Genomic DNA, 27,642 nt, shown 5'->3' on the forward strand with positions numbered 1-27,642 from the left:
GATTAGAAAATTAGTTTCTAGTAATTCCAATTATTCTGCATGAAATTGCACGAGTAATTTGACTTGTATAATTGTATCTTTTTGAGTAAAGTCAACTTTTATATTACAATTTTTAATGGTTTTATAAATACAGTGATTCTAATGGAGAATGGTGATGTATATACATTTGGATATGGACAACATGGTCAGCTTGGACACGGAGATGTAAATTCAAGGTACAATATTAAATTAAAGTTTTGATTACAGTATTTTTCGTATTATTATGACTGCCGTGCTAAATACTATTTTTATTTCAGAGGGGCACCAACATTGGTACAGGGTTTACCAGCTCCTTGCACTCAAGTAACTGCAGGCAGTAACCACACAGCTCTTCTGTTAGCAGATGGACAAGTCTTCACATTTGGAAGTTTCTCTGTAAGAATCTATCATCATATATTATTCAAATTCTAAATAATGAGAAATATTTCAATAAATATTCATGTAATTAATGTTTTAATTATATATTGATGTGTTAAGCAAAGAGCATGATGTACGTGAATATATTTTTGCTTTATAATTAGGGTTAGGGTAAATCTCAGTTTTTGTTTTCTCTTGTACTTTTCAAAAGAGATCTCGCTTTACAATTGCAGTTTGTGCTCAGTTAATTATTCCTGGTTTTGTGATGAAATGTTAAGTATCATGTTATCAATATGGTTTGTGCTGCTGACATCTGTGTGATGTTAGCCTCCTCTATCTTATTGAACAAAAAAATAGCCTAAAGATAAAATATATAATTTGAGTTCCTAATGTGTTTCGAAAAATAATACCATACTGTTACTAATCTGATGTACTGTGTGTAATTCTGATACTTTTGTTTTCTGAGCCCATTTTCTTTCTTTCTGTTTCACCTTCCACAAGCTTTTCCCAATCAGAATCTGGTTTATTATCACTGACATGTGACGTGAAATTTGTTAACTTAGCAGCAGCAGTTCAATGCAATATATAATATAGAAGAGAAAAAAATAATAAAATAATAATGAATAAATAAGTAAATCAATTACAGTATATGTATATTGAATAGATTTTAAAAATATGCAAAAAAAAACAGAAATGCTGTATATTTAAAAATAAGTGGGGTACTGTCCAAGGGTTCAATATCCATTTAGGAATCGGATGACAGAGGAGAAGAAACTGTTCCTGAATCACTGAGTGTGTGCCTTCAGGATTCTGTACCTCCTAACTGATGGTAATAGTGAGAAAAGAGTATGCTGTGGGTGCTGGAGGTCCTTAATAATGGACCCTACCTTTCTGAGACACTGCCCCCTGAGGATGTCCTGGGTACATTGTAGGCTAGTACCCAAGACGGAGCTGACTAGATTTACAACCCTCTGCAGCTTCTTTCGGTCCTGTGCATTGCCTGCCCCCCCCCCCCCATACCAAACAGTGATGCAGTCTGTCAGAATGCTCGCCATGGTGAATCTATAGAAGTTTTTGAGTGTATTTATTGACATTCTAAATCTCTTCAAACTCCTAATAAAGCATAGCTGCTGTCTTGCCTTCTTTATAGCTACATCGATATGTTGGGACCAAGTTTGATCCTCAGGGATCTTGACACCCAGGAACTTGAAACTGCTCACTCTCTCCACTTCTGATCCCTCTGAGGATTGGTGTGTGTTCCTTCATCTTATCCTTCCTGAAGTCCTCAATCAGCTCTGTCGTTTCAGTACTGACGCTGAGTGCCAGGTTGTTGCTGCGGCACCACTCCACTTGTCGGCATACCTCACTCCTGTATGCCGCCTTGTCACCATCTGAGATTCTACCAACCACTTTAGACTACTATATCTCTCTGTTTTTCTTTAAAACCAAGATTGCTGACTTTCACAAGTCCTGCATGGGTTAATTTTTTTTATTTCTATTTGCATCTTCTATCAAACTTCAGGTTCTCATTCGTCCTATCAAGATATATCAACTCATTTTCATTCCACAGTTTATCTGTTCTTGAAGTCTAATGTTGACTTTAAGATGTGCAAGTTTTATACCATTTGGAAATTTCAGAATTGTGTGTAATTCTCCAAGCACAACCTATGGAGGTATACCAAATTCACCAGTAGTCCTAGTTCTAAATTGTGGGGAGCAAGCAGGTATGCTTTTTGGGCTGAAGGGAGGTCAATTGTTTACCTCCCTTCAGTCCAGCAAGCATACTTTTTCAACAACTGTTTTCAAACATGGCTGTTTTGTGTTTATCTTGCCATTATCCTTTTATTATTTCTTCAAATGAAACCAATAATAACTCCAGGTTTTTTGTATAATTTTCAAACTTATTACCCATTACTCCATTGGCATTTAGGGCAGCAGTGAAGGTCCTCCATCTCTATTAATGTTCAGGACTTCTTTCATCATGCCGGTAGCTTCCTCTTGGTTTTCACTACTGTCAGACATACAAGTTCTGGGTAAGACTCAGGAATACCATCGCACTGACTTGTAGAAGGATTCTTCATTGCTATTTCCATGATAGTTTTGTTTTACCAGCCAGCTTTGTTCACCCTGAGCTGAACCCCCGAACCTGGAGGACCAGTGGACTGCTCTTAGTCTGGCCTCTATCCTTTGACCTGCTTGGCGTGTGTGTTCCTACCAAGAGCCAAAGCATTAAGCTCCGAATCCAGCCAACATTGCTCTTTGCGTTATTAGGACACGAAAGCTTCCAAACCACAAGTTTGAGGTCCCCTAGGTAGATAATTTTTAAAGCTCAAAGTAAATTTTATTAACGAAGTATGTAGAAGTCACCATATACAATTCTGAGATTCATTTTCCTGTGGGCATACTCAGCAAATCTATAGAAAAGTAATTATAACAGGATCAATGAAATTATCAACCAGTGTTGAAGACGACAAACTGTGGATATGCAAATATAAATAAGTAGCAATAAATAATGAGAACAGGAGATAGAGACCTTAAAGTGAGGTCATTGGTTGTGGGAAACATCTCAACGATAAGTTAAGTGAGTGTAGTTATCCCCTTTTATTCAAGAGCCTGATGGCTGAGGGATAGTAACTGCTCTTGAACCTGGTGGGGCGAGTCCTGAGGATCTTGTACCTTCTATCTGAGGCAGCAGCAAGAAGAGAGCAATACCTAGGGATCACTGATGATGGATGCTGCTTTCCAATTATAGTGTTTCATATAGGTGTGCTAAGTGGTTCTGCGGTGTTCACCCGTGATATATTGGGCCGGATCCACTACCTTTTGTAGGATTTTCCGTTTAAAGGCATTAGTGTTTCAATACTAAATCCAATGTTCCTCACTGATCTAATAGTTTTAATTTAAAGTTTTCTTCCAGGTAATTAGTTTCTCGAATCTTATCAATCTTCATTCTGAATCTCCTCTCAGTACACCTGATTCTAATCCCTGCTTCATCACTCCCTCATTTGTCAGTTCTTTGTCTAAACCTCACTTTTAACAACTTCACTTTATCAGTGTACTTAAACTTTACTCAGCAAACAAGGCTTTTTTTAAAAAATCTTCCTTATTTTTGCTGTGGCTTGTCTACTTTTAAGAAAATATTTTCCAGGAAGAGCCTGTGAATCCACTATTGACTAAAAGAGCTAAATATTGTTAATTATGTGTGTACCTGTGGAAATAAAAACAAGGTATTTTACTCAGTATCACTTTCCCTTTTAGAAAGGGCAGCTTGGTAGACCAATTTTGGATATGCCTTTTTGGAACACAAGACCATCTCCTATGCCAAATATAGGCTCAAAATACGGTCGCAAGGCAACCTGGATAGGTGCAAGTGGAGACCAAACTTTTCTGCGCATTGATGAAGCACTTATCAACTCGCATGTTCTATCAACTTCGGAAATCTTTGCCAGCCGAAGCATAATAGGTAAGTTCAATTACATACTCTATGAATTTAAGTAGTGAATTTTTAAAACTCAAATGATCATTGCCAATTTATGTTGTAGTTTCAGATAGTAAACTTGATCTAATTATAACCTGTATAGTAAATCACAAAGCACAGAGGAGCCATTTTGAGTAAAGTCAGATGGTTTTTTAAATTAGTGAATTCATTACTCTGTTCATTTATCCATGTAGTGGCTTTTTTTTTCAATATTCAGATGCATTAGTAGAAGCAATGTGAGTAGAGAAAAAATAAATTATACTCATTTTCCTTTTTCGTCCCAAATCCCAATTTTTTTTGGGAATGATTTTTCAATTCAGTAAGGATTTTCATATTTAAATTGTTGTAATTCAGTAGTATCCTATAACTTTTGATAAGATCTAAAAATTTAACCAAATGTGTGAACTAGAGTGTTTATTCATACAGGTTTGGTTCCTGCATCTGTAACTGAGCCCCCACCCTTTAAATGCCTGTTAATCAATAAACTGGACGGAAGCTGTAGGACATTTAATGATTCGGAGCAGGAAGACTTGCGAGGATTTGGAGTTTGCTTGGATCCTGTGTATGATGTAATTTGGAGGTAATGTTACAATATTCTCCTGCCAAAGAACATCCGAGAACAAAGATGTAAAGTCATTGTCCATCTGGTGAATTTATCTTGTTCAATTCACTTGGTAACCTTGGATTCAGAAAATAGTTTGGTGTACAGTTTGATCATATAGAATATTTCGTATGCATTGTACTTACTAATGCTTGATTTATTGAAACTTGTATTAAAAATACAAAAAAAATTTAATTACTGCTTCTCATAATCTGTGGTCATCAAACATTACTTTGAAGCCAATGAAGTATTTTTATAGCTAAGTCATTGTTGAAAGAAACAAAACTTAGTAACCAACATTTATGCAGCAAACTTCCACATGTAAGTGGTGAAAATGCTTGCGGTTAAGTATTATCAAGGATAGCAGAAGGATTTATGCTGATCTCAGAAAATAATCCATGGGATTACTGACTGCCTATGAGATCCAATTTAAAAATATAGTACTTTGGCACAATGGAGCAGCTAGAAGAACTACTGCCTTGTAGTGCCATAGACCCAGGTTCAGCCCAGCTCTCTTGTGATGGCTGTATGTTCTCCTATGACTGGGTTCCCTTTAGGTGCTCGGGTTCCTTCAAATATCATAAATACATGCTGGTTGGTGAGTTAATTGGCATTGTATATTGCCCCTAATACGTATGTGTGGTAGAATCTGTGAGCAGTTGATGACAAAGTCAGGATAATGAAAAGAAATGAGATCAGTGTTGGGTTAGTGTAAATAGATAAGTAATCATTGATACGGACTTGGTGGGTTGACGGGCCTAATTCCAAGCTACCTAACAGAAATTGGGTAGTTTATTTAAGAGCATGTTAGAAAATTATACTTGTGGTTTGTAGCAGAGTCAAATGTTCATAAAATGGGCTTATTTGCATGCCACTGCATATGTAACTTGGTATGAATCGATTAGGTCAACAGTTATAATTGTTCAAGCTTCTAAGTGGCTTTGTGTAATAAAGGCCCACTTGATCCCTTTGTGTAAGGTTTTACAGTGAAATTTATCTTAATAATAGTGAAGGTTAGAGGTCTATCAGCATGCACAATTGAATTGATTTGTGTAAATACTTCCAATAAAATTATTCAATGCATTTTAACGTTTTATCTCTATATAACATTCTTTATTCATCGAGAAGAGGTAGTTTTAAAAATGGTTTGCAATTGGATAGGCATACAGCATTTAAAATATATCCAAGGAAGGCTTCTGTTTTGCTAGATTTTGTGCTAATGGGAGATTTTTGCACACTGATAATAAATTTTACTCTGACAAGCAAATTCTTCAAAGTATGAATATGTTACCATATATCACCTTGAGATTCATTTTCTTTCAGGAATTTACAGGAAAATAAATAGAACTTATGAAAAACTATACACACGAACTGCCAGATTGCCAAACTACCAACACACAAAAGAAGAACTGTTAAGTTTTGCCCAGGATAGCAGAAAGAATTGTGCTGATCTCAGAAAATAGTCCATGGGATTACTAATTACCTCTCAGATCCAATTGCAGACATCCCACCTCTCCTGGAAGTTCCGGGAGTCTCCCGCATATTAATAGTGGCTCCCTGATGCCCACAAATTATATACAATGTCCCGGAAATTGATTTTTTTGAGAATGAGCGTGAGAGAACGTGTGAGAAAGAACGAGCGCAAGAGCAAGAAAGCAAGCGCGAGAGAGCGAGTGAGAGAGTTCCAAAAAAAAGTCAGTGGCAGAGTGTTCCAAAAAAAGAAAATATAAAATGTACGTCACCCCAGACTACACTAAAGTGTACTCCTGCCTAATAGGGGTCAAAATAATGACGGTGTTGCTCACTGCACTGTTTGCAACAGTGACTTTTCTATTGCCCATGGTGGATTAAGACTGTAAAAGACATTGTTGAGGTGAGTTTAACAGGTGTCAATCATTCATTAGCATAGCTAACGTTATTTAAACTAGCTGGCTAGCTACTAAGGAGCTACTCTATTGCAGACATCCCACCTCTCCCGGAAATCTCCCACAAATTGATGGTGCTACCTCCCTGAAATGGGTTTTTGCAAGGTGGGATGTCTGCAATTGTAGAATCATTTCAGAGTTGACTGAAGTTATCCACACTAGTTCAGGAGCCTAATGATTGTATGGTAATGATTGTCCCTCAGCCTGATAATATGGTAGTAGCAAGAAGAGAGAATGGCCTCTGTGATGGATGCTGCTTTCTTATGGCTGCACTCCACATAAATGTATTCATTGGCAAGAAAGGCCTTGCCTGTGATGAACTGAGCTATAACTACCACTTTCCTTAGACTTTTCCAATCCTGGGCATTTGTGTTTCCATACATGGCCATGATGCAACCAGTTTAGAATATTCTTCACTGTGCATGTATAGAAGATCGTCAGAGTTTTTAGTGGCATGCCAAATCTACAGAAACTTTTAAGAACATGGAAGTGCCGTCATGCTTTCTTTGTGAAGGCACTTATGTGCATGTCCCAGGACAGGTTCTATGATATGATCATGCCAAGGAATTTAAAGCTACTGACCTTCTCTACCCCTGATCCCCTGATGGGAATTGACTCATGGATCCTGTAGTCAATAATCAGCACTTTGATTTTGCTGACACTGAGTGAGAGATTGTTGCTGCGGCACTATTCAATCAGATTTTCAATCTCTCGTATGCACTAATTCGTCACTATCTTTGATTTGTCCAGCAACCGTGGTGTCATCAGCAAACTTAACTACAGCTTTGGCGCTGTAATTAGCTTGAATGCTACGCTAAAGATGAATTTCCCATTTCTCTGCAATCCCATTGTAAAAATGGTTAATTATGACCCCTGAACTTGCAGATAGAGAGAATGATATTACTCAATAATGTTTCATTCTCCACAAGATGTGATATTTAGGAACTTGAAATGAATAAAGTTTGTTTAGAACTTAACTGTCTCTAGAATGACCACAAAACTTGGCAATGGATTTACTATCCTCTCTTTAAACAGTCTTCCATTCTGAATTCCACGGCTTCACTACTTCTTGTTTACCACCTTCCCTCACCCTTTGAAAAACAAGTTTCATTAATTATGATTATTGGTCATTCTTCGAAGCAGTTACTTGTAATCTTTGGGCCCAATGGGGACATTTACCAAAATTCTTCAAAACCATGTTATTCACCCAAGTTTTATGTGGCCCTGAATTTAAAACCAGACATGGCCTTTTCATATTTTCAAGTATGTGGGAAGAATTCACCATGGATAGATATTTTACCATTGCATTTCAGTTCTCATTTGCAGCATTTTTTGACAATGTATAAATAATTTCCTTTGAAATCACATTCTTTCAGTTGGGTTGGTTAGATCTTTCAGGGAGACCACAGCTGAAATTTATAGTTACTTGAAATTTCTTTAAATATTTTTGGTAATGTTTTGATAGTCAAGGGCACCAGAGGGGATGGAACAACTGAATTGATATTCACTAATTCATCATTCTTTAAGGGGAAAGAAACAGCTTAAGAGGAACCTGAAGGTAGAGGAACAGCAGAAAACCTATGGCTGGAAGGCCAATTGGTGGATGGAAAATGTGTTGGAGGCTCAGTAACCTGCTGATAGCCATGGCAGTCAAGGGTTCTTCAGCAGTGTTGAGGATAACTACAGGCCCCATCCCACAGTCTGTAGCAAAAGTCAATGACTGCTAGAAGGATCACTTTGACCTTATCCACTTAGTTGTGAGCACCTTTGACCCATCCCATAGCATTCTTTTTTATTCTTATTGCCTCCACTGCTAACTGACAAGACATCAAAGGTTATTTCCAAGCTACAAAATAACAAAGCTTTGAAAGCAGTTAATACTTCTACTGAAGTTTTAATATCTGGAATTTTTGTTGTTTATGTCCTGGAAATGAATGTATGGGCAATGTTGAAGATACGATGATTGTGAACTTCACGGTGGCCAATCACTATATGTAGCCTTTGACTGCATCGTTTGGGAGATCCGAAAACAAGACTGTCCGAACTTCAGTTTTTGAGTTCCATTATGCATGCAGAACTTGATTTTGTGTACATTCAGAACTTGACCTTTAAGTCAATGTACAGTTAAGCTAAAGCACATGGGAAAGTGGGTCTTGCACTCAATATTTGCAGTGCAAAATTCCTCTACCAATCCACCCTCATTACCACCCTCAAAAAAGAGGTTCACGGGAACCAGGAAAATATGGACCACCTCCTGAATCAGTGCAACATCTCTACTGATTCTTGAGAAATACTTTTGGACGTGATGAACTTTTGAGTCCCTGCGTCAGGGACATACAGAAGCCCTCTGTAAATGTCTGAGGGGGGTGTCCTCTTTACATTACCCATCTGTCCACCCAGTTTTACATCTCCTATCCCATCTGTGGAAGTCTGTCTAAGGACTACCGAAGAAGACCATAGACTAGAGAGCTGAATGGCCTACTATATAGTGTTAATTCTGGTGAGTTATTTTAAAAAATGTGTGTATGAATTTTCAGTAGAAGTGAAATTGATAAACTCTTCTCTGTCTCTCAAGATTCATACCAGGTAGAAAAGAAGTTTGGTGTTACAATGCAGTTACAGCAGATGCTCGGCTTCCAGCAGGATCAGAAATGCACAGCAGATGTAATATACTGAGTCCGGAGCTTGCACTCCCAACAGGATCTAAAGCAAATACTACCAGGTCTCATGGGGCCTTGCACATTCTAGGTATGAATAACTAGTATGTACATTAATCTAGAGGTCTGCAGTAACGTGATATAGGTATATATATATTGTAAAGTTTGTAATTTTAGTTTAATGAGGTTTTTGGATATCGTGCAGCATGAGGGTATTAATACTTCTCAGCTTCCTTCCTAACTCCTGGAAATCTCTCTTCAGGACCTCCTCCTTTGTCCTATCTGTGTCATTGGTACCAACATGTACCAAGGCAACTGGCTGCTCACCCTCCCCCTTTAGAATATTCAGGACCCGATCCAAGACATCCCGTACCCTGGCACCTGGGAGGCAGCACACCATGCGGATATCTCTGTCAGGCTCACAGAATCTCCTGTCTGTTCCCCTGACTATGGAATCCCCCTATGACTACCACATTCCTCTTCTCCCTCCTTCTCTCCTGCACAACAGCGCCAGTGCCAGAGACCCGGTCACCGTGGGCGTCCCCTGTCAGGTCATCCCCCTCAATAGCATCCAGAACAAGATACTTGTTGCTGAGGGGGACAGCCACAGGTGTGCTCTCCACTATCTGGGCATTTCCCTTCCCTCTCTTGACAGTGACCCAGTTTTCTGACCCCTGTAGCCTAGGGATGACTACCTCCCTGTAGCTCCTGTCTATCACTTCACTTACCCCAATAAGCAGTAGGTCATCAAGTTGCAGCTCCAGATCCCTAACACTGTCTCTAAGGAGCTGCATCTGGGTGCACCTGGCGCAGATGTGGCCATCAGGGAGGCTGGAGGTCTCCTAGGATTCCCACATCTGACAGCCTGAACAAAGCACTAACCCTGCAGGCATGCTATCTAATTCTACAGGAATGAAACAGGAAAAATAAGTCTACTCACCTACTTACCTTGCCAAACAAACGAACTTTTTAAACTGTTAGCTCATACCGTTAGCTGTGTGAGACCTGCTGTTCCTGTCTGTCTGGGCCAATTAGCGAAGCGGGGGCGGGGGGGAGGAGAAAAAAAGAGTTGGTGCTTCGCTCTCGCCTCTTCTCGTTTACCGTTGAAGCCAAAGCCGTACAGTTTGCTCCCACTCACTCCGCTGCCCGCTGTATAGGGTAGTTTCCTTTTTAAACTCTCCGCGCTGTCCTGTTGACGTCACGTGCCTGCGCAGTCATCCTTCTGGCACTCAAAGAAGATTTTAAAAAAACTGCCTGCCTTCAGATTTCAGCTCCCAGGATGCTCTGTAGTCCCGATCCAAAAGAAAGCCGTTGGCAGCAACCTGCCTTTTTAAACTCTCCGCGCTGTCCTGTTGACATCACGCGCCTGCGCAGTCTCGTCCTTCTTGCACTCGAAGAAGTTTTTTAAAAAACTGCCTTCCTTCAGAATTCAACTCCCACGACGCTCTGTAGTCCCGATCCAAAAAATTGCGGAGGCATTAGTGATGATCTTTCAAAAGTCGATAGATTCTGGCATGGTTCCGGAGGACTGGAAGATTGCAAATGTCACTCCGCTATTTAAGAAGGGGACAAGGAAGCAAAAAGGAAATTATAGACCTGTTAGCTTGACATCGGTGGTTGGGAAGTTGTTGGAGTCGATTGTCAAGGATGAGGTTACAGAGTACCTGGAGGCATATGAGAAGATAGCCAGAACTCAGCATGGATTCCTTAAAGGAAAATCCTGCCTGACAAACCTATAACAATTTTTTGAGGAAATTACCAGTAGGCTAGACAAGGGAAATGCAGTGGATGTTGTATATTTGGATTCTTAGAAGGCCTTTGACAAGGTGCCACACATGAGGCTGCTTAATGAGATAAGAGCCCATGGAATTACGGGAAAGTTACATACGTGGATAGAGCATTGGCTGATTGGCAGGAAACAGAGAGTGGGAATAAAGGGATCCTATTCTGGTTGGCTGCCGGTTACCAGTGGTGTTCCACAGGGGTCCATGTTGGGGCCGCTTCTTTTTACATTGTACATCAACTATTTGGATTATGGAATAGATGGCTTTGTGGCTAAGTTTGCTGACGGTATGAAGATAGGTGGAGGGGCCGGTAGTGCTGAGGAAACGAAGAGTCTGCAGAGAGACGTGGATAGATTGGAAGAATGGGCAAAGAAGGGGCAAAGAAGTGGCAAATGGAAGTACAATGTTGGAAAGTGTATGGTTATGCACTTTGGCAGAAGTAATAAATGGGCAGACTATTATTTAAATGGGGAAAGAATTCAAAGTTCTGAGATGCAATGGGACTTGGGAGTCCTCGTACAGGATACCCTTAAAGTTAACCTCCAGGTTGAGTCGGTAGTGAAGAAGGCGAATGCAATGTTGGCATTCATTTCTAGAGGAATAGAGTATAGGAGCAGGGATGTGATTTTGAGGCTCCATAAGGTGCTGGTGAGACCTCACTTGGAGTACTGTGGGCAGTTTTGGTCTCCTTATTTAAGAAAGGATGTGCTGACGTTGGAGAGGGTACAGAGAAGATTCACTAGAATGATTCTGGGAATGAGAGGGTTATCATATGAGGAACGTTTGTCTGCTCTTGGACTGTATTCCTTGGAGTTTAGAAGAATGAGGGGAGACCTCATAGAAACATTTCGAATGTTGAAAGGCATGGACAGAGTGGATGTGGCAAAGTTGTTTCCCATGATGGGGGAGTCTAGTACAAGAGGGCATGACTTAAGAATTGAAGGGCGCCCATTCAGAACAGAAATGAGAAGAAACTTTTTTAGTCAGAGGGTGGTGAATCTATGGAATTTGTTGCCACGGGCAGCAGTGGAGGCTAAGTCATTGGGTGTATTTAAGGCAGAGATTGATAGGTATCTGAGTAGCCAGGGCATCAAAGGTTATGGTGAGAAGGCGGGGGAGTGGGACTAAATGGGAGAATGGATCAGCTCATGATAAAATAGCGGAGCAGACTCGATGGGCTGAATGGCCGACTTCTGCTCCTTTGTCTTATGGTCTAATACAACAGCCTTTGCTTAAAAGAATCAATACTCTGACTTTAGCTGCTGTTTTCAAAACTCAGTTGATTTTTGCAAGAACTTGGTTAAACTTGTAACAACAATTTTAGGAAAGTACAGTTTTAAATGATATTCTGTGTTGAACTCATATTTTCAGACTATTCTCTATTTCTGATACTGTAATATGGAAATAAAACTTGGGGAGCAATTGTATATCAGTGTCTTGATGAAATGACAATCCTTCAGTATACGCCTGATCTTTGTTCAATACAATAACTGCCTCCCTATCCGAATTATCACTTACAATCAAGGACTGGCATCCAAAAATGTTGTACTACCTTTCATTGATTATTGGTAGCATGCTTTAATCAATTCAGAGCTTCATAGTCCATACCCTGCCATTTGTAATTAGGAATATCCATTTTTCTCTCTCTCAAGAGAGTAAACTAGTAAAATCATTAACAAGATCTTGTAATTTTCATGTTCAAGTCCTTTTTTTGCCTGATTCCTTGAGCAATGGTCATGTGTCTTTATACTAGCAATGCCGGTATTTATTGTGCATCCTTTATTGCCTTTGTGTTGGGAAGACAGACTCCTTTGGACTTAGAGTCATACATGGGCCTTATTACATATGGATGGGAAACTTCATTCCCTAAAGATAATAGGTGAATCAGAATGAGCATTCAGCTTTGGTGAAATGCCATATTTTATGGTTATTGATGTTGTGAATGATTAGTATGTGTGTACTTTCATTGTGTACTGTTTGGGTAGAGGAAGTGAAAAAATTGATAAGTTTGGTATCATCTTAATTGAACTTTTTGGCCCAATAAAGCAAGTAGTGCATATTTTTGCATTTCAGTTTTGCTGAATAATTCTCTTCAAATGTGAAAACAGGTTGTTTGGATACATTGGCTGCCATGCAGGACTTGAAAATGGGTGTTACGAATACAGAAGAGGAGATACAAGCAGTTACCAAAGTTTATTCCAAAGAGGATTATAGCGTGGTTAATAGATTTGAAAGTAAGTTGACGTATATAATTTGTATTTTTGCTAGTTTGAAAGCATTTCTATTCACTATATTTGTATCTATAATTGATGTTTAGGTCATGGAGGTGGCTGGGGGTATTCCGCTCATTCTGTGGAAGCCATTCGCTTTACTGCAGACACAGATATACTGCTTGGAGGTCTTGGCTTGTTTGGTGGGAGAGGTGAATACACAGCTAAGATCAAGGTGAGGTAGTCAACAGAGCAAGTAATAATTCATATCCCTTGGAAGCAAAATGAATGCAATTCAAATGTGTTCTGTATGTAAGGAGGGGGTAGCATGCATTCCCGTCAAAAGGTTTATAACTATAAATTGGGGAAGGAAGAGATTATGCTAAGTCACTAATTTATATAGGACCAAAAGACAACCTCTCTGTTATCCCACAGCAATTTGGATATTACTGGGTTAGCTGGAGAATTACAAGAAAATTAGATCTAATCATGTATCTAACTCTGTGCACTAAACAAGAAAAACTCATAGATGGGTACTTGTGTAGAACTTTTTGAACATAATTCAATAATTTTAGTAGAATGTATAAATCTGCTTTAATATTTTTCAAAAATACTTTTTATTAAACTAGCTGTTTGAGCTGGGTCCTGATGGAGGAGATCATGAAACAGATGGTGACCTGCTGGCAGAAACTGATGTACTGGCTTATGATTGTGCTGCGAGGTATATGCTTCATTTACCCTAAAAGTGATCTTTTTATCAAACCAACTTGGCTGTTAGTTTCTTTCTATCAAAAAGTTTGAAAGAACGTTAGTGATCTAATACTTATTTATGTTCTGATATCAAAACATAACTGATAATATTGGGTTATGGGTACCAAGCCATGGAGTCCTGTACACTTTAACAGTTCTTACAATTGTTTTTAAATAACTGAGCTAACATCACAAACACAAATGGTGTGACTTTGGCACCTAGACCAAATGAGTTTCATTTTATCTTACTTACAAGAGTTTGTCCTAATGCCACGTATCAACTTTGTTCCCATATCTCAAAAATTCCCTGTGTTGGATTGCCAGTCCTTTTTCAGAATCTTAAGCAAAGGGCTGTTGCATTCTGCTGGGAATATTACTGGCTTCCTATGACCCTGGAATAAATATGTGGACAGATAAAAACGTAATACTTGCCATATATCTAAATCCACAATCTAACAAGGCACATTATTTCAAAGTTGCAGTTTGTTGCTAATGTACAAAAGAATATGACTTGGAACAGAAACTGAATTGTATTGGTTTGTGAGAGTCCACTGATCCCTTCCATCTAAGTAAAATGAAAGCTATAACTATCAGAGTTTCTTGTTTATTATGTTTTAAAGAATTTATTTTATGCCATATTCATTTCATAAGTCTTTCTTTTTTGCAGGGAGAAATATGCAATGATGTTTGATGAGCCTGTGCTTTTGCAGGCAGGCTGGTGTTATGTGGCTTGGGCAAGAGTTTCAGGACCCAGTAGTGACTGTGGTTCCCATGGACAGGCCTCTATTACCACTGATGATGGGTAGGAATTCTTTTTTAACCAATTCTCTATTGGCTGTGGTTTTACGTTCCAGGTAAAACATGTCACCACAGTTTGTTCTGGATATTGAATTTTGCATTTCACTGCTTGCTTCAATGGAAGATTCATTTAAATGATTCTTGTGTCTCAAAGCTATATGCTTTGTACAATGCAATGGATGTGTAAATATATTTCCCGTTAGTACAACTGTTTAGTAGTTTGTGCTTTGAGCCAGTTCCCAATGACAGTACGATGGAAACTAACTGAAGCCTTAAAAAATATTGCTGGAGATTTCGAGAAGCTGAAGTACCTCACATGTGGAGGGAAAGAAAGATAAAAACAACATTTTGTTGAAATGTTTGCTCTTTTATCCACAGGTGCTACCTGGCCTTTTGAGTATCTCTAGCATTTTTGATTTTATTTCAGATTTTTGGTGTGAGCTCAGTTCAGCTAAAAAAAAACATACTTTCATGCAAGAGACTTGCACCAGATTTGGTTTAGGTTAAGTTTGAGCCAATTTGAATGAGTAAGCTGTGAGAAAGTTTCAATAAACTGATTGTTTTCTACTATTTTATCTTACTTTTTCATTGCTTTAAGAATATAAACGTTACTGTTACAGTGTGGTTTTCCAGTTCAAAAGCTCAAAGAAGTCCAATAATGGGACCGACGTGAATGCAGGACAAATACCACAGTTATTGTACAGGTTAGTTTTCATTTCAAATAGTAAATGTCTTATTGATTAAGATATTGCACTTGCATCTTTATTACATTTATAATATGGCTGAATATTTTCTCTATTTAAATAGTGCTGAATTTGATTGTCTGAGTTGCAGGTTACCATCAAGTGATGGCAATTCTGGAAAAGGAAAACAACAGCCTAGTGAACCAGTTCATATTTTGAGAAGAACTTTTGCCAGAACTGTCTCAGTGGTGAGTGAACAAAATAGAATTTAAATTTTTGTCTAGAACTATTATATTGGAATCGAGATGTACGCATAAATGGGATTTCCTAATCTTCTATCAAGATGTTTCAAATTCAGATTTCATTGTTGAATTGGTACTAATAGTTCCTTGTACAAAGCCAGTCAGAAAATCAATTCGTGAACTATTCAGCTAAAGTTGTTAGAATAAATATTGTTTATAAATAGATATGTTTATATTGAAAGGGAATACTCGTTGGATTTGTTGTTGAATACCCAAGCACTTGGTGTTCATTCAAATACTAATGAGTAATTGAGACCACTATCCAGATAAAGATAAAATTGATTCATTTGGTCTGAAGAATTTGTCAACCCACATTCTAAATTTTTGCTTCCCTTTATTGCATTCTGTAAAATTTTCAGGAACAAATTTATCACGTGTTTATCTAGTCTCAAACTTCCTTTTGTATGACTAATCTAAATGAGAACATGGGGTGGAGTAGAGAGCTGAATAATTATGTGTATATGCATTACCATGCACAAAGTTAATCTTGTGTAGTTTGGAGTTGGGCACGAGTAGGATGGATTAATGCATTTGGGCCTACTGTTTAAAAGGAAGGCAAAGACAAGAAATAATTCATCTAAATGGCAAAAAAGATGAACATTTCAAGCAAGCTAAATGCATAATTTCTTGACATTTGAGCTGACTTAGCTCAAATTTATGTGCTTTACTTGGACACCCAATTTGAATGGATTATGAACTGAGGGTGCTTGTGAGCACTTTGCTTTCCTTGTTTAAGTCTGAGTTAGACAGTTCCCTGTCAGACTTGTATCTTGGTCCACTGTTCTCCACTGTTTGTTTTGCAATGTTTCTTCTTATTGTAACTTCTACTTTTCCCACTGCACTCCCTCTCCTCCTCCCAATCCCCAGACCTTTTCATTGCTGCAAGACATCGATTCTTCATTAAACTCTTATCATCCTCCAAAATTAAACTATATTTGTTGATGCTTTCCTCGTAGTAATTTCAATTAGAAACACAAGATTGTCACTATAACTTTAATACTTAGTGTTTTGGAGGCATAATGACAATGAGTGCTATTCAATCTGTTCTTCAAAGACGATATCTTGTTTCAAGAAATGTTTGTTTCTTGGAGGATGGAAAAACCTTAATTTTCATCGCTAGTTTATAGTCTGCTTGAATAGTTGAGTATTTGTTGATTAATGTATCTTTCATTCTAAAAACAAAATTGAATTTGTCCTTCATGAGTACACAAGTAAAAATAGAGATACCATATTTTTATAGAATCTATCATTTCTATATGTAGGAGTGTTTTGAATCATTGCTGAGCATTCTTCAGTGGAGCTGGACGACCCTGGTGTTGGGAGTGGAGGAGCTTCAGGGGTTAAAAGGCTTTCAATATACTGCCACATTGCTTGATTTGGAACGTCTAAAATTTGTTGGTACTTGTTGCCTGCGACTGCTGCGTGTCTACATCTGTGAAATATACCCAATATCAGGTACAGTATGAAGCCCAGAATATAATGAAGATAATGGTTGATTTTCCCCATTACATTATCAGTTCTTGAATAATTTTTCAGGATGTGATTTTTGTTTTCTTTATTTGATGCAACATTCTTAACAGTAGTCACACACTGGTCTTTAATTCGATTAGCATTTGATTTAAAGTATTTCATTCCATCACCCAGGAATTGTGTTTATATGTAGCGAATTGCTGTACTAAAAAAAAACAACACACACACAACAAAAAAAAACAAAAAGCCCTAATAATATTACACAACCTATCAGAAATGCGAACAAATATGACTCTTGGGTATAAGTGATCTGATCCATTATTATTTGGTTTTAGATTATGATGGTTAAACTGATAAACTCATTGGCTCTAAGTATATATTAAGATGCTAATGGATCCAACTGTTCTTTCCTGTGCTCTCCCTCTTGTCATATATTACATTTGCCATTAAGATTAAATACCTTAATTGGAATTAAATACCTCAGTTGGAATTTCTGCTGCACCTCAGATCAATTTTCATTTTGAAGTGGTTGGTTGAAAGGTTTCAATATTTAAATATCAAGTTCTCCTTGGCTTACAACATTTCTTAAGGATTACATGTATATTTTCTATCTAAGCTGCAGATTTTTAAAAAATAGACCACAGGATTAGGCCCTTTGGGTCACGATGTCTGCACTGACTGCAATGTCATATTAAACTATTTCTGGCTGCCTGCAGTAAAAACTCTACTTTGATCTTCTGTCTCCCCCCCTCCACCCGATTTTGTATGATGACACCTGTTTCCTTCTCTTAGTTCGTAAGGACTTCAATGGTGCAAGGTGATGGAAAAACACCATCTTTATTAAGAAAATTAGTGATAGGCTGACCAGGAATGCCCATATGCTGAAATTAAACTAAAAGCAAAAATTAAATTGTATTTATATTTTTTCTCCATTTGCTATATGAACACTACTTCCTTCAGTATTTAACTGGTGAAATGCTATATGACAATACTAGTACTGCAGGTTCTAATAATCTTGTATTTCTGTTTTGTTTATGACTTGCAATAAATATTAAGTATTCATTAGATCAGACTCCCTACAACGCATTGAAAAATATGTGCCTCCAGTTTGAGTGCAAGCTTTTCACAGTAAGAGTGTGTATATTGGAAAATGCATCTGGTTTTCTCCAGTTCACTAATGTATACCATGACACTTGTGATTCACACCAACATATTTAAATATGTTGATTTTATGTTCTGTTACAGCTGGTGCTAAAGCTGCAGTGGAGGAAACAAGCAAACTAGCAGAATGTGTAGGAAAGACTCGGTCTCTTCTGAGAAAGATTTTATCAGAAGGAGTTGACCATTGTATGTTGAAGCTTGACAATGATCCTCATGGCTACCATTCACAACCCAAGACATTATTGGAAACTGTTCTTCAGGAATGCCACAACACCTTTACAGCTTGCTTTCATTCTTTTTATCCTACACCTGGATTGCAGTGGGCATGTCTATGTGACTTGCTTAATTGTCTAGATCAGGTCAGTTGGAGAGAAGACCCAATAACTTGATTTTTTTTTCTCTAGTGTTTGTTACATCTCTCAATATGATAAAATATCAGGTTTAGTTTTGTAATGCCTGACAGAGAATTTAAGATTGCATTACAAAGACCATGAAGCTTTTTTATTTATTGAATTTGTTTGTCTATTAAATTAAAATCAAAACTCAAATACTTAAATTCATTTTTTGTGTGTGCATGTAATAGCATAATTCACTGAAGATGTATTCAGTAATGTAATCTGCTGTAGGGATTTGTGTATTTTGGTTTGGATGCCATGTTTAGAGAAACTCGATGGTCTGATTAAAGATGGCTCTGGTTATTCTTGTACATCGTGTTGAATCTTCAGTATGTGAAAATGATCGTTTAGAAGTGATTAATAAATGTTGACCTTCACTGGCATTGCCCACATTTTGGAGCCCAAAATCGTACTCTTCAGCGTAACCTGTCCATGCCAACCATAATACCTATCCATTCTAATCTATTACAGTGGATTCCAGTTAAGTTGGCCATCGGTTAATCAGGGCAGCTGCTTAGTTGGGACAACTCTTAAAGAACAAGAACTAATGGAGGAAATAGCTGGGATTCTCTTTGTGTATTTTTGGGATACTGTGCTGCATAATTGGAACAGAAGACTGTTGCAGAACACTTTCTAGCTAGTGGCAGTGGTGTGCCCAGTATGGCCGTTAGGCATTACACCATACTTGGAGTGAACAGTTTTTAAATGGTGTCAGTTACACGCGTTTGTGTTCAAACAGCAAGGATTTTTGTCACTGATGGTTGGAAAAATAAGCAGTAAAACAATTTGGAACTGTTTTGCTCACTGCGGTTGCAAGCATTCAAGAGAAGCCAGAAGCGACCAAGGTGAAAATGATATGATTTCACTACTTCAGTAGGTTAGAAAGGTATCAACAATCATCTTGAATGTTAGAATGGCAGTGAAGATTTGGAGGATGCAGTTGTCAACTACTTTGTATGAAGGCAGTCCATTATGTCCATTTTGTTCATTTACAGTCAATCAAAAGTTCATGGCTGCTTACACTGGATGAATTGCTCCATTGATAACTGTTAGGAACTAATGCAGTTGTATTGTACTGAAGAGGTATTTGCAGTGTTCTAATTTGTTTTGTATTTCACTTAAGTACATAAATTGTTACTTAAGTGGTAATTTATCTCTTTTATTTCCTTTTTAACTATTTCCATGAAACTTCAGTTAATTGGGGCAGCCGCCTAATTGTCTAAATATACTGGTCCTTATGTGCCCAATTGTCCAGAATCCACATTGGATCTGTATCCCTCTGCTCCTTTTTTTATCCGAGAACATGTCTAAATGACTGTTAAACTTTCTAATTGTACTTGACTCTACTACTTCCTCTGACTGTTCTCCATTGCCACTACCTCTTTGTTGTCAGGGCGGGGGGGGGCAGGCGGGGTGCGGCATGCCTCTCAGCTCTCTTTAAATTTCTTCTGTCTCACCTTAAACCAGATAAATGAATTTTAAATAATGCTGCACCAATGGTAACCGTTCCTTCCATTGTCTAGCCTTCGTTGTGATATTTCTTTCCGAAGACCGGAAGACATAGGAGCAGAATTAGGCCGTTCAGCACATCCAGTCTGCTCCATCATGTCAGATCCTGGATCCCACTCAACTCCATACATCTGCCTTCTTGCTATATCCTTTGATGCCCTGATCTATCAGGAAATGATCAACTTCCATCTTGAATGTATGCACGGACTTGGCCTCCACCGTAGTCTGTGGCGGAGCATTCCACAGATTTGCGACTCTCAGACTAAAGGGTCACCTCTCAGTTTTGAGGCTGTACCCTCTAGTTCTGGATCCCCTCACCACAGGAAACATCCTCTCCACATCCACCCTATCTAGTCTTTTCAACATTCAGTAGATTTCAATGAGATCGCGCCACATTCTTCTAAATTTCAGTGAGTACAGGACCAAAGCTGCCAAACACTCCTCATGTTAACCCTTTCATTCCTGGAATCATCCTCGTGAACCTCCTCTGGACTCTCTCCAATGACAACACATCCTTTCTGAGATATGGGGCCCAAAACTGTTGACAATACTCCAAGTGTGGCCTGACTAATGTCTTATAAAGCATCAGCATTATCTCCTTGCTTTTACATTCTATTCCCCTTGAAATTAAGCCCAACATTGCATTTGCCGCCTTTACCACAGACTCAACCTATAAATCAACCTTCTGGGAGTCTTGCACGAGGACTCCCAAGGCCCTCTGCACCTCTGATGTTTGAAACTTTCCCCATTCAAATAATAGTCTGCACTCTTGTTCCTTTTACCAAAATGCATTATCATCCATTCCCAACACTGTATTCCATCTGCCACTTTGCCCATTCTTCCAATTTGTTTAAGTTCTGCTGCAATTGCATTGCTTCCTAACTCGACCTACCCCTCCACTTATCTTTGTACCATTCACAAACTTTGCCACAAAGCCATCAATTCTGTTACCTAAATCATTGACAAACAATGTGAAAAGTAATAGGCCCAATACTGACCCCTGAGGAACACCACTAGTCACCGGCAGCCAGCCAGAAAAGGCACCTTTTATTCATACTTGCTGCCTCCTGCCTGTCAGCCATTCCGCTATCCATGCCAGTATCTTTCCTGTAACGCCATGGGATTTTACCTTGTTAAGCAGCCTCGTGTAGCACTTTATCAAACACCTTCCTAAAATCCAAGTAAGTGGCATCTTCTGCCTCTTCTTTGTCCACCCTGCTTGTTACTTCTTCCAAGAACTGTAACAGATTTGTCAGGCAAGATTTCCCTTTACAGAAACATTATTATTCCTGAATCTCACCATTTCCCTGCCCTCACTATTAGAGCGTTCCTAAAAACTAATTAATTAAAATTCATTAAAATGTTGTCCGTGGCTTTTGGCTCATTGTAAACTCTTGTGTATTGCAGTATTTTAAGTTCCTTGAAGTTTCCCTGTGTTAACAAAGTGCAAATGTTTTGAGATTTGCATTCGTTCTAGTTGGAGCTTTGCTTTATTATATCTTCAGTAATACATATGAAATATTTAGTTTATTTTAGGTTCAATTTTACTTTTCACTATTTGATTCCTGCATAAAGTGAAGGAAAAAATTCTTGGCCTTAGCTCCAAAATTTAATTACTGTATATCACTGATAAAATTTCACTATTAATCTAATGGTATGCAGTGGATGCATAATTTTTTATTAGGGAAAAAAGCCTCTGTAATTTTTAACTTTTGTAATTTTCTCTTAATAGGATATACAGGAAGCAAACTTCAAGACATCAAGTAGCCGGTTGCTTGCAGCAGTCATGTCTGCACTCTGCCACTCTTCAGTCAAACTGACCACAATCCTTCCCATAGCTTACGATGGTGAGGTGTTGCTTCGATCCTTGGTGAAACAGTCTAGCACAGAGAATGAATCTGCCATGGCTCATAGATTTGGTCTACTTGTATCTCATATGGAGAAGCTCAGCCAGGTAAGAGCAGCTTTTTTTTTTGTTAAAGATTTGCAACTTTTCAACTTCAACACGACATGGTAGTGTAGAATTAAGTCTTGGTTAATACATCAATAGGAGTCAATAAAGTTGACGTTTTGATACTCGAGATAGTTCAAAAGTAATTGATGTTTATTTAAAAAAGATCAAGAACTATTCAGCAAGTCAGGCTGCGTCTGTGGATTGAGAAATGGTGAGTGTTCTGAGTCAGATTCTATCCAGCATTTTCTGTTCTTGTAATGGTGTTTTACGTCCCAGGAGTGAAAGGGTTAAACATATAAGGCACATTGGATGGCACTAGGCCTGTACTCACTGGAACTCAGAAGAATAAGGGAGGATCTCATTGAAACCTATTGAATATTGAAAGGCGAGATAGAGAGTACGTGCAGTGGGAGAATCTAGGACCAGAGGGTACAGGTTCAAAAAAACATTCCTTTAGAACAGAGATGAGGAGGAACTACTTTAGTTAGAGGGTGGTGAATTTTACAAAATCATTGCCACAGATGGCTGTGGAGGCCAAGTCATCGGGTATATTTAAAGTGGAGGTTGATAGGTTCTTGATTAGTAAGGGCATCAAAGATTATGAAACACGCTCAGTGGGCTGAATGGCCTAGTTCTGCTCCTGTGTCTTATGGTCTTTTATATATTTGAATGACCTAAGTAAAATTGTAAAGCTTGGTTTGCAGCCTTGTGCTTATGTTAAAAGAAAATACTACAGGATGGTGTATGTAAACCACAGCGAATGAAATGGGGTCAAATTCACAGAAAAAGATGTCCAACTTTGTTTTTTTTTATAGCTCTGTGGCTTTTGCTTAAAGTATTGAGACAATTACAAGGCATATATTTGTTAAAAGGAATATCAATAAATAGTAAAAGTTCAACTGAACTGAAACACAATTCTTAATTATAAGAAAAATGATATTTTCTCCTAGATTGAAGAAAATATTACAAGTATGACCAGCTTTCGAGAAGTGCTGGAAAAAATGTTGGTCATTGTAGTACTTCCAGTTCGAAAGAGTCTTAGAAGAGAGGTAGAACTCTTTTCTCCTCTTCTGGTTTCTAATACGTGTGGTCTCCTTGCCAGTATAGTGAGTGAACTCACTGCATCAGCACTGGGATCTGAGGTATGAATCAAAGTCTGTGGACTATTATTAATATTTGTTATTCTTATTTGTTTGTGAAATATTGTATTAATAAATTTATAATCTGTCAATGATGTCATAAGTTGAAAACATTTTAAGTTATATTTGTGACATCATTCTCTATGTATTGCCTATAAAAAGTATTCCCCCCCCCCCCCACCTTGGATGTTTTTGTGTTTTACAACATTGAATCCCTGTGGATTTAATTTGGCTTTTTTGACACTGATCAACAAAAGACACTTGTGTCAAAGTGAAAACAAATTTCAACAAATTGGTCTAAATTTATTACAATTATTAAACACTAAATAATTGATTGACTAATTTCTCATACTTTTCAAGTAAGTATTTTGTGGATATCCTTTGACAGCAATTACAGCCTGAAGTCTGTACAGATAAGTCTCTGTTAGATTGCATGGGGATCATGAGTGAACAGCCCGTTTCAAGTCCAGCCATAAATTCTCTGTTGGATTGAGGTCTAGACCCTGACTTGGCCACTCCAGGTTTTAACTTTGTTGTTTTTAAAGTTATTACTATGTAGCTTTGGCTTTGGTCATTGTCTTGATGGAAATCAGATCTTCTCCCAAGTTGCAATCCTGTTGCAGACTGCATCAGGTTAACCTCCTGGATCTCCCTGTATTTTGCTGCATTCATTTCACCCTCTACCTTCACAAGCCTCCCAGGTTCTGCTGCACTGAAGCATCCCCACAGCATGATGCAGCCACCACCATGCTTCACGGTAGGACTGGTGTGTTTTTGATGATGTGCAGTGTTTGGTTTATGGCAAACTTAACGCTTAGAGTGATGGTCAAAAAGCTCAATTTTGGTTTCATCAGACCATAGAACCTTCTTTCTGCTGACTTTAGAATCAAAAATCAGGTTTATTATCACTGGCATGTGGACGTGAAATTTGTTATCTTAGCAGCAGTTTCATGCAATACATAATATAGAAGAAAAAATAATAGTAATAAGAAATAAATCTTATTCAGTATACTTTATACAGTATACATATATTGAATATATTAAAAATCATGCAAAAAACAGAAATACTATATTTTTTTTAAAGAGTGAGGTAGTGTCCAAGGGTTCAGTGTCCATTTAGGAATCGGATGGCAGAGAGGAAGAAGCTGTTTCTGAATTGCTGAGTGTGTGCCTTCGGGATTCTGTACCTCCTGCCTGATGGTAACAGTGAGAAAAGAGCATGCCCTGGGTCCTGGAGGTCCTCAATAATGGATGCTGCCTTTCTGAGACACCGCTCCTTGAAGATGTCCTGGATACTTTGTCAGCTAATACCCAAGATGGAGCTGACTAAAGTTACAACCCTCTGCAGCTTCTTTCGGTCCTGTGCAGTAGCGCACCCCCCCCCCCACCCCCAACCCGATACCAGACAGTGATGCAGCCTGTCAGAATGCTCTCCACGGTACATCTATAGAAGTTTTTCAGTGTATATGTTGACATACCAAATCTCTTCAAACTCCTAATAAAGTATAGCCGCTGTCATGCCTTCTTTGTAACTCCATTATGTTGGGACCAGGTTAGATCCTCCAAGATCTTGACATTCAGGAACTTGAAATTGCTCACTCTCTCCACTTCTGATCCCTTTGAGGATGGTATGTGTTCCGTTGTCGTACCCTTCTGGAAGTCCACAATCAGGTCTTTCGTCTTACTAACGTTGAGTGCCAGGTTGGTATATGTGTGTGTATATGTGTCGCAACTGGCAACAGTTGTATGCACAGTTGTTATAGGTCTCTTGTTGGCCTCCCTCACAAGACCCCTTCTTGCACGGTCACTCACTTTTTAAGGACAGCCTGTTCTAGGCAGATTTACAGCTGTGCCATATTCTTTCCATTTCTTGATGATTGACTTAACTGTGCTCCAAGTGATATTCAGTGACTTGGAAATTCGTGGAATTGCTTGGAGTGTTCTTTTGTCTTCATGATGTAGTTTTTGCTTGGAAACTGACTCACTAGCAGTTGGACCTTCCAGATTCAGGTGTATTTTTACTACAATCAATTGAACACTTTGACTGCACTCAGATGATCTCCATTTAACTAATAATGTATACATTTAACTAACTTCTAAAACCAATTGGCTGCACCAGTAATGATTTGGTGTGTCATATTAAAGGGGGTGAATACTTTTCCAATCTAGTATTTTGTGTTTTATATATGTAATTAATTTAGATCACTTTACAGAGATCTGTTTTCACTTTAACATGCAAGAGTCATTTACTGTTGATCGGTGTGGGGGAAAGAAATCCACAGTGACTCAATGTTGTAAAACAAAATATGAAAACTTTCAGGGGGGGAGGGGGTGGGGAGGAATACTTTTTTTTATAGGCATTGTATGTTGCTATACAGCCACGTGCCAGAGCTACATTCATTGAACATAATACATGCTTTGCTACAATTGTATAGAGAAAGAATTACAAACGGTATTTGAATGTTATGTTTTCAAGAAATCAACCATTTTGAATCATTAGATCTGACCCTCTAAGTTTCTAAGTGAGAGACAGCAATGAAAAGAAAGTGAGAAAAAAAACTTGTATGGCACTTTAGTTCCGTAAGTTTTGTTTCTTAAATGAAGATTTCAGTTTAAATATAATTTTAATTTAATTTTCAATCCAAAAGTCAGTGAAAGGTAAAAATTGTGCATTGTCCTCCATGGCGTCACTCTTTGGTATATAGTTTTATCTTCCATTTCTTATAACATTAAGCATAAAAGCTAATTGCTGAATATTATATGCGAAACATATTTAAAACGTATTCCACATTCTGCTTTTGTAATTTTACTGAAGACTGTAGAAATCTATATTTAGTTGAAAACCAACTTTGAACATTTTGGTTTTGTTTCACAGGTTGATGGATTGAGTTCCCTCCACTCTGTCAAAGCTACACCAAACCGGTTTATTAAAACCAGCCAAGGTCGAAGTTGGAATACTGGTAATGGGTCACCAGATGCAATCTGTTTCTCTGTCGACAAACCTGGTGTAGTTGTGGTTGGATACCATGTATATGGAGGAGGTGGCATTCATGAATATGAGCTGGAAGTGTTGGTTGATGATGTAAGTGTACTAATTTTGTTTTTGACCTGAATTAGGAAATCATTCTACTTTGAATAAATGTTATGTGTGGAATTCACTGATCTCTTTATTACGCTTTATTGGCAGAGTGAGCACACTGGTGATTCAGCACATTCTCACAGGTGGACTTCCTTAGAACTGGTGAAAGGTACCTACAGCACTGATGACTCATCCAGTGATATGGCAGAGATTAGATTGGATAAGCCTGTCCCCTTAAAGGTATGTTTGAGCAGATGTGATTTAGCTGATGCGTATAGAGAACATGGTGTATCTGGAAATTTTACAGCAAATTGGTTCTCCTTGGGAATGTAATTTGAAAATGCTAAATGAGAATCTACTGTGTGTTAGCAGTAATGGTTTTGTTATGCAGGTCCTAGGATTAATCAGTTAGGATTCTGAGTAATACCTGGAAGCATCTTATATTTCTAGGAAAATGTGAAATATGCGGTACGTCTAAGGAACTATGGAAGTAGGACTGCAAATGGAGATGGAGGGATGACCACTGTTCAGTGCCCAGATGGTGTAACATTCACTTTTAGTACATGCAGCCTCAGCAGTAATGGAACTAATCAGACACGAGGTCAGATCCCTCAGATACTTTATTACAGGTAAGAGTAAATATCCTTATTCCTTTTAAATTTAGACTTTTTTTAGACAGCTGACAAAATCAATCAGATTTGTTATGAAGCAGAATTGGAAAGGACACGTATGATAAATGCATATCGGAATTGCTGACTTAACATTTTGTGGTGTTCTAGTCCACTTATTTTTTTGACCTTATTTAGATTTTGATGCATTTATCACAGAATGGTTACTGCATGGAGGAACTATTCAGCTCATTGAGTCCTTACAGTCTATGTACAAGAGTAAACCTGTTAGTTTTATTTACCGACCCTCACGCTATGGCCCTACTGCAGGTTTTATTTTTAGATATCTGTCTTAGTTGGTTGCTCAGATAATTGAATCTACCTCCTTAAAGATGCAGGTAACCCCTACCATGCAGCCACTTAGGTAATAGAAAGTGTCCTGAGAGAATTCACACAACTTTACACAAAAATTTGAGGTAGGAAATAAATTTCTCAACGAACTTATGGGGTGTGGGAGAAATGAAAGGAAACACAACTTATTTTTCAGCTCTCCTAATGCAACTGCATACATTAGTTTTGCAGTGTGGAAAATCATGAGGTATGGTGTTTGCTAGAAAGGTAACATCTGTCCAACTCCCATTTTCCACCCACACTCTTGAAATGTAGAAGTTACCTATACTCAAGGCTCCTTCTAATTTGTAATGACTGGTGTGCACAAAAATCTTGTGTTGTGCACTTTTTTT

The 27,642-nt window shown here is 38.2% G+C and overlaps 1 protein-coding gene across 14 annotated transcripts in view; it reads left to right on the forward strand.

Moving 5' to 3' along the window:
- mycbp2 (MYC binding protein 2) overlaps positions 1-27,642 on the forward strand; it is a 225,403-nt gene that overhangs the window by 95,782 nt on the left and 101,979 nt on the right. For all 14 annotated transcript variants that reach the window (XM_072258771.1, XM_072258758.1, XM_072258761.1 and 11 more), the window contains 18 exons: positions 134-215; positions 297-414; positions 3,655-3,859; positions 4,301-4,454; positions 8,976-9,148; positions 12,950-13,075; positions 13,159-13,286; positions 13,681-13,772; positions 14,469-14,603; positions 15,220-15,303; positions 15,434-15,530; positions 16,847-17,039; positions 18,300-18,574; positions 21,852-22,073; positions 23,024-23,215; positions 26,088-26,294; positions 26,400-26,531; positions 26,742-26,920. In XM_072258771.1, coding sequence (XP_072114872.1) covers positions 134-215; positions 297-414; positions 3,655-3,859; positions 4,301-4,454; positions 8,976-9,148; positions 12,950-13,075; positions 13,159-13,286; positions 13,681-13,772; positions 14,469-14,603; positions 15,220-15,303; positions 15,434-15,530; positions 16,847-17,039; positions 18,300-18,574; positions 21,852-22,073; positions 23,024-23,215; positions 26,088-26,294; positions 26,400-26,531; positions 26,742-26,920 — 2,794 coding nt within the window. The remainder of the gene's footprint in view (positions 1-133; positions 216-296; positions 415-3,654; positions 3,860-4,300; positions 4,455-8,975; positions 9,149-12,949; positions 13,076-13,158; positions 13,287-13,680; positions 13,773-14,468; positions 14,604-15,219; positions 15,304-15,433; positions 15,531-16,846; positions 17,040-18,299; positions 18,575-21,851; positions 22,074-23,023; positions 23,216-26,087; positions 26,295-26,399; positions 26,532-26,741; positions 26,921-27,642) is intronic.

Source organism: Mobula birostris, chromosome 5, assembly GCF_030028105.1.
Source record: "Mobula birostris isolate sMobBir1 chromosome 5, sMobBir1.hap1, whole genome shotgun sequence".
In the NCBI taxonomy this organism is placed as follows: domain Eukaryota; kingdom Metazoa; phylum Chordata; class Chondrichthyes; order Myliobatiformes; family Myliobatidae; genus Mobula; species Mobula birostris.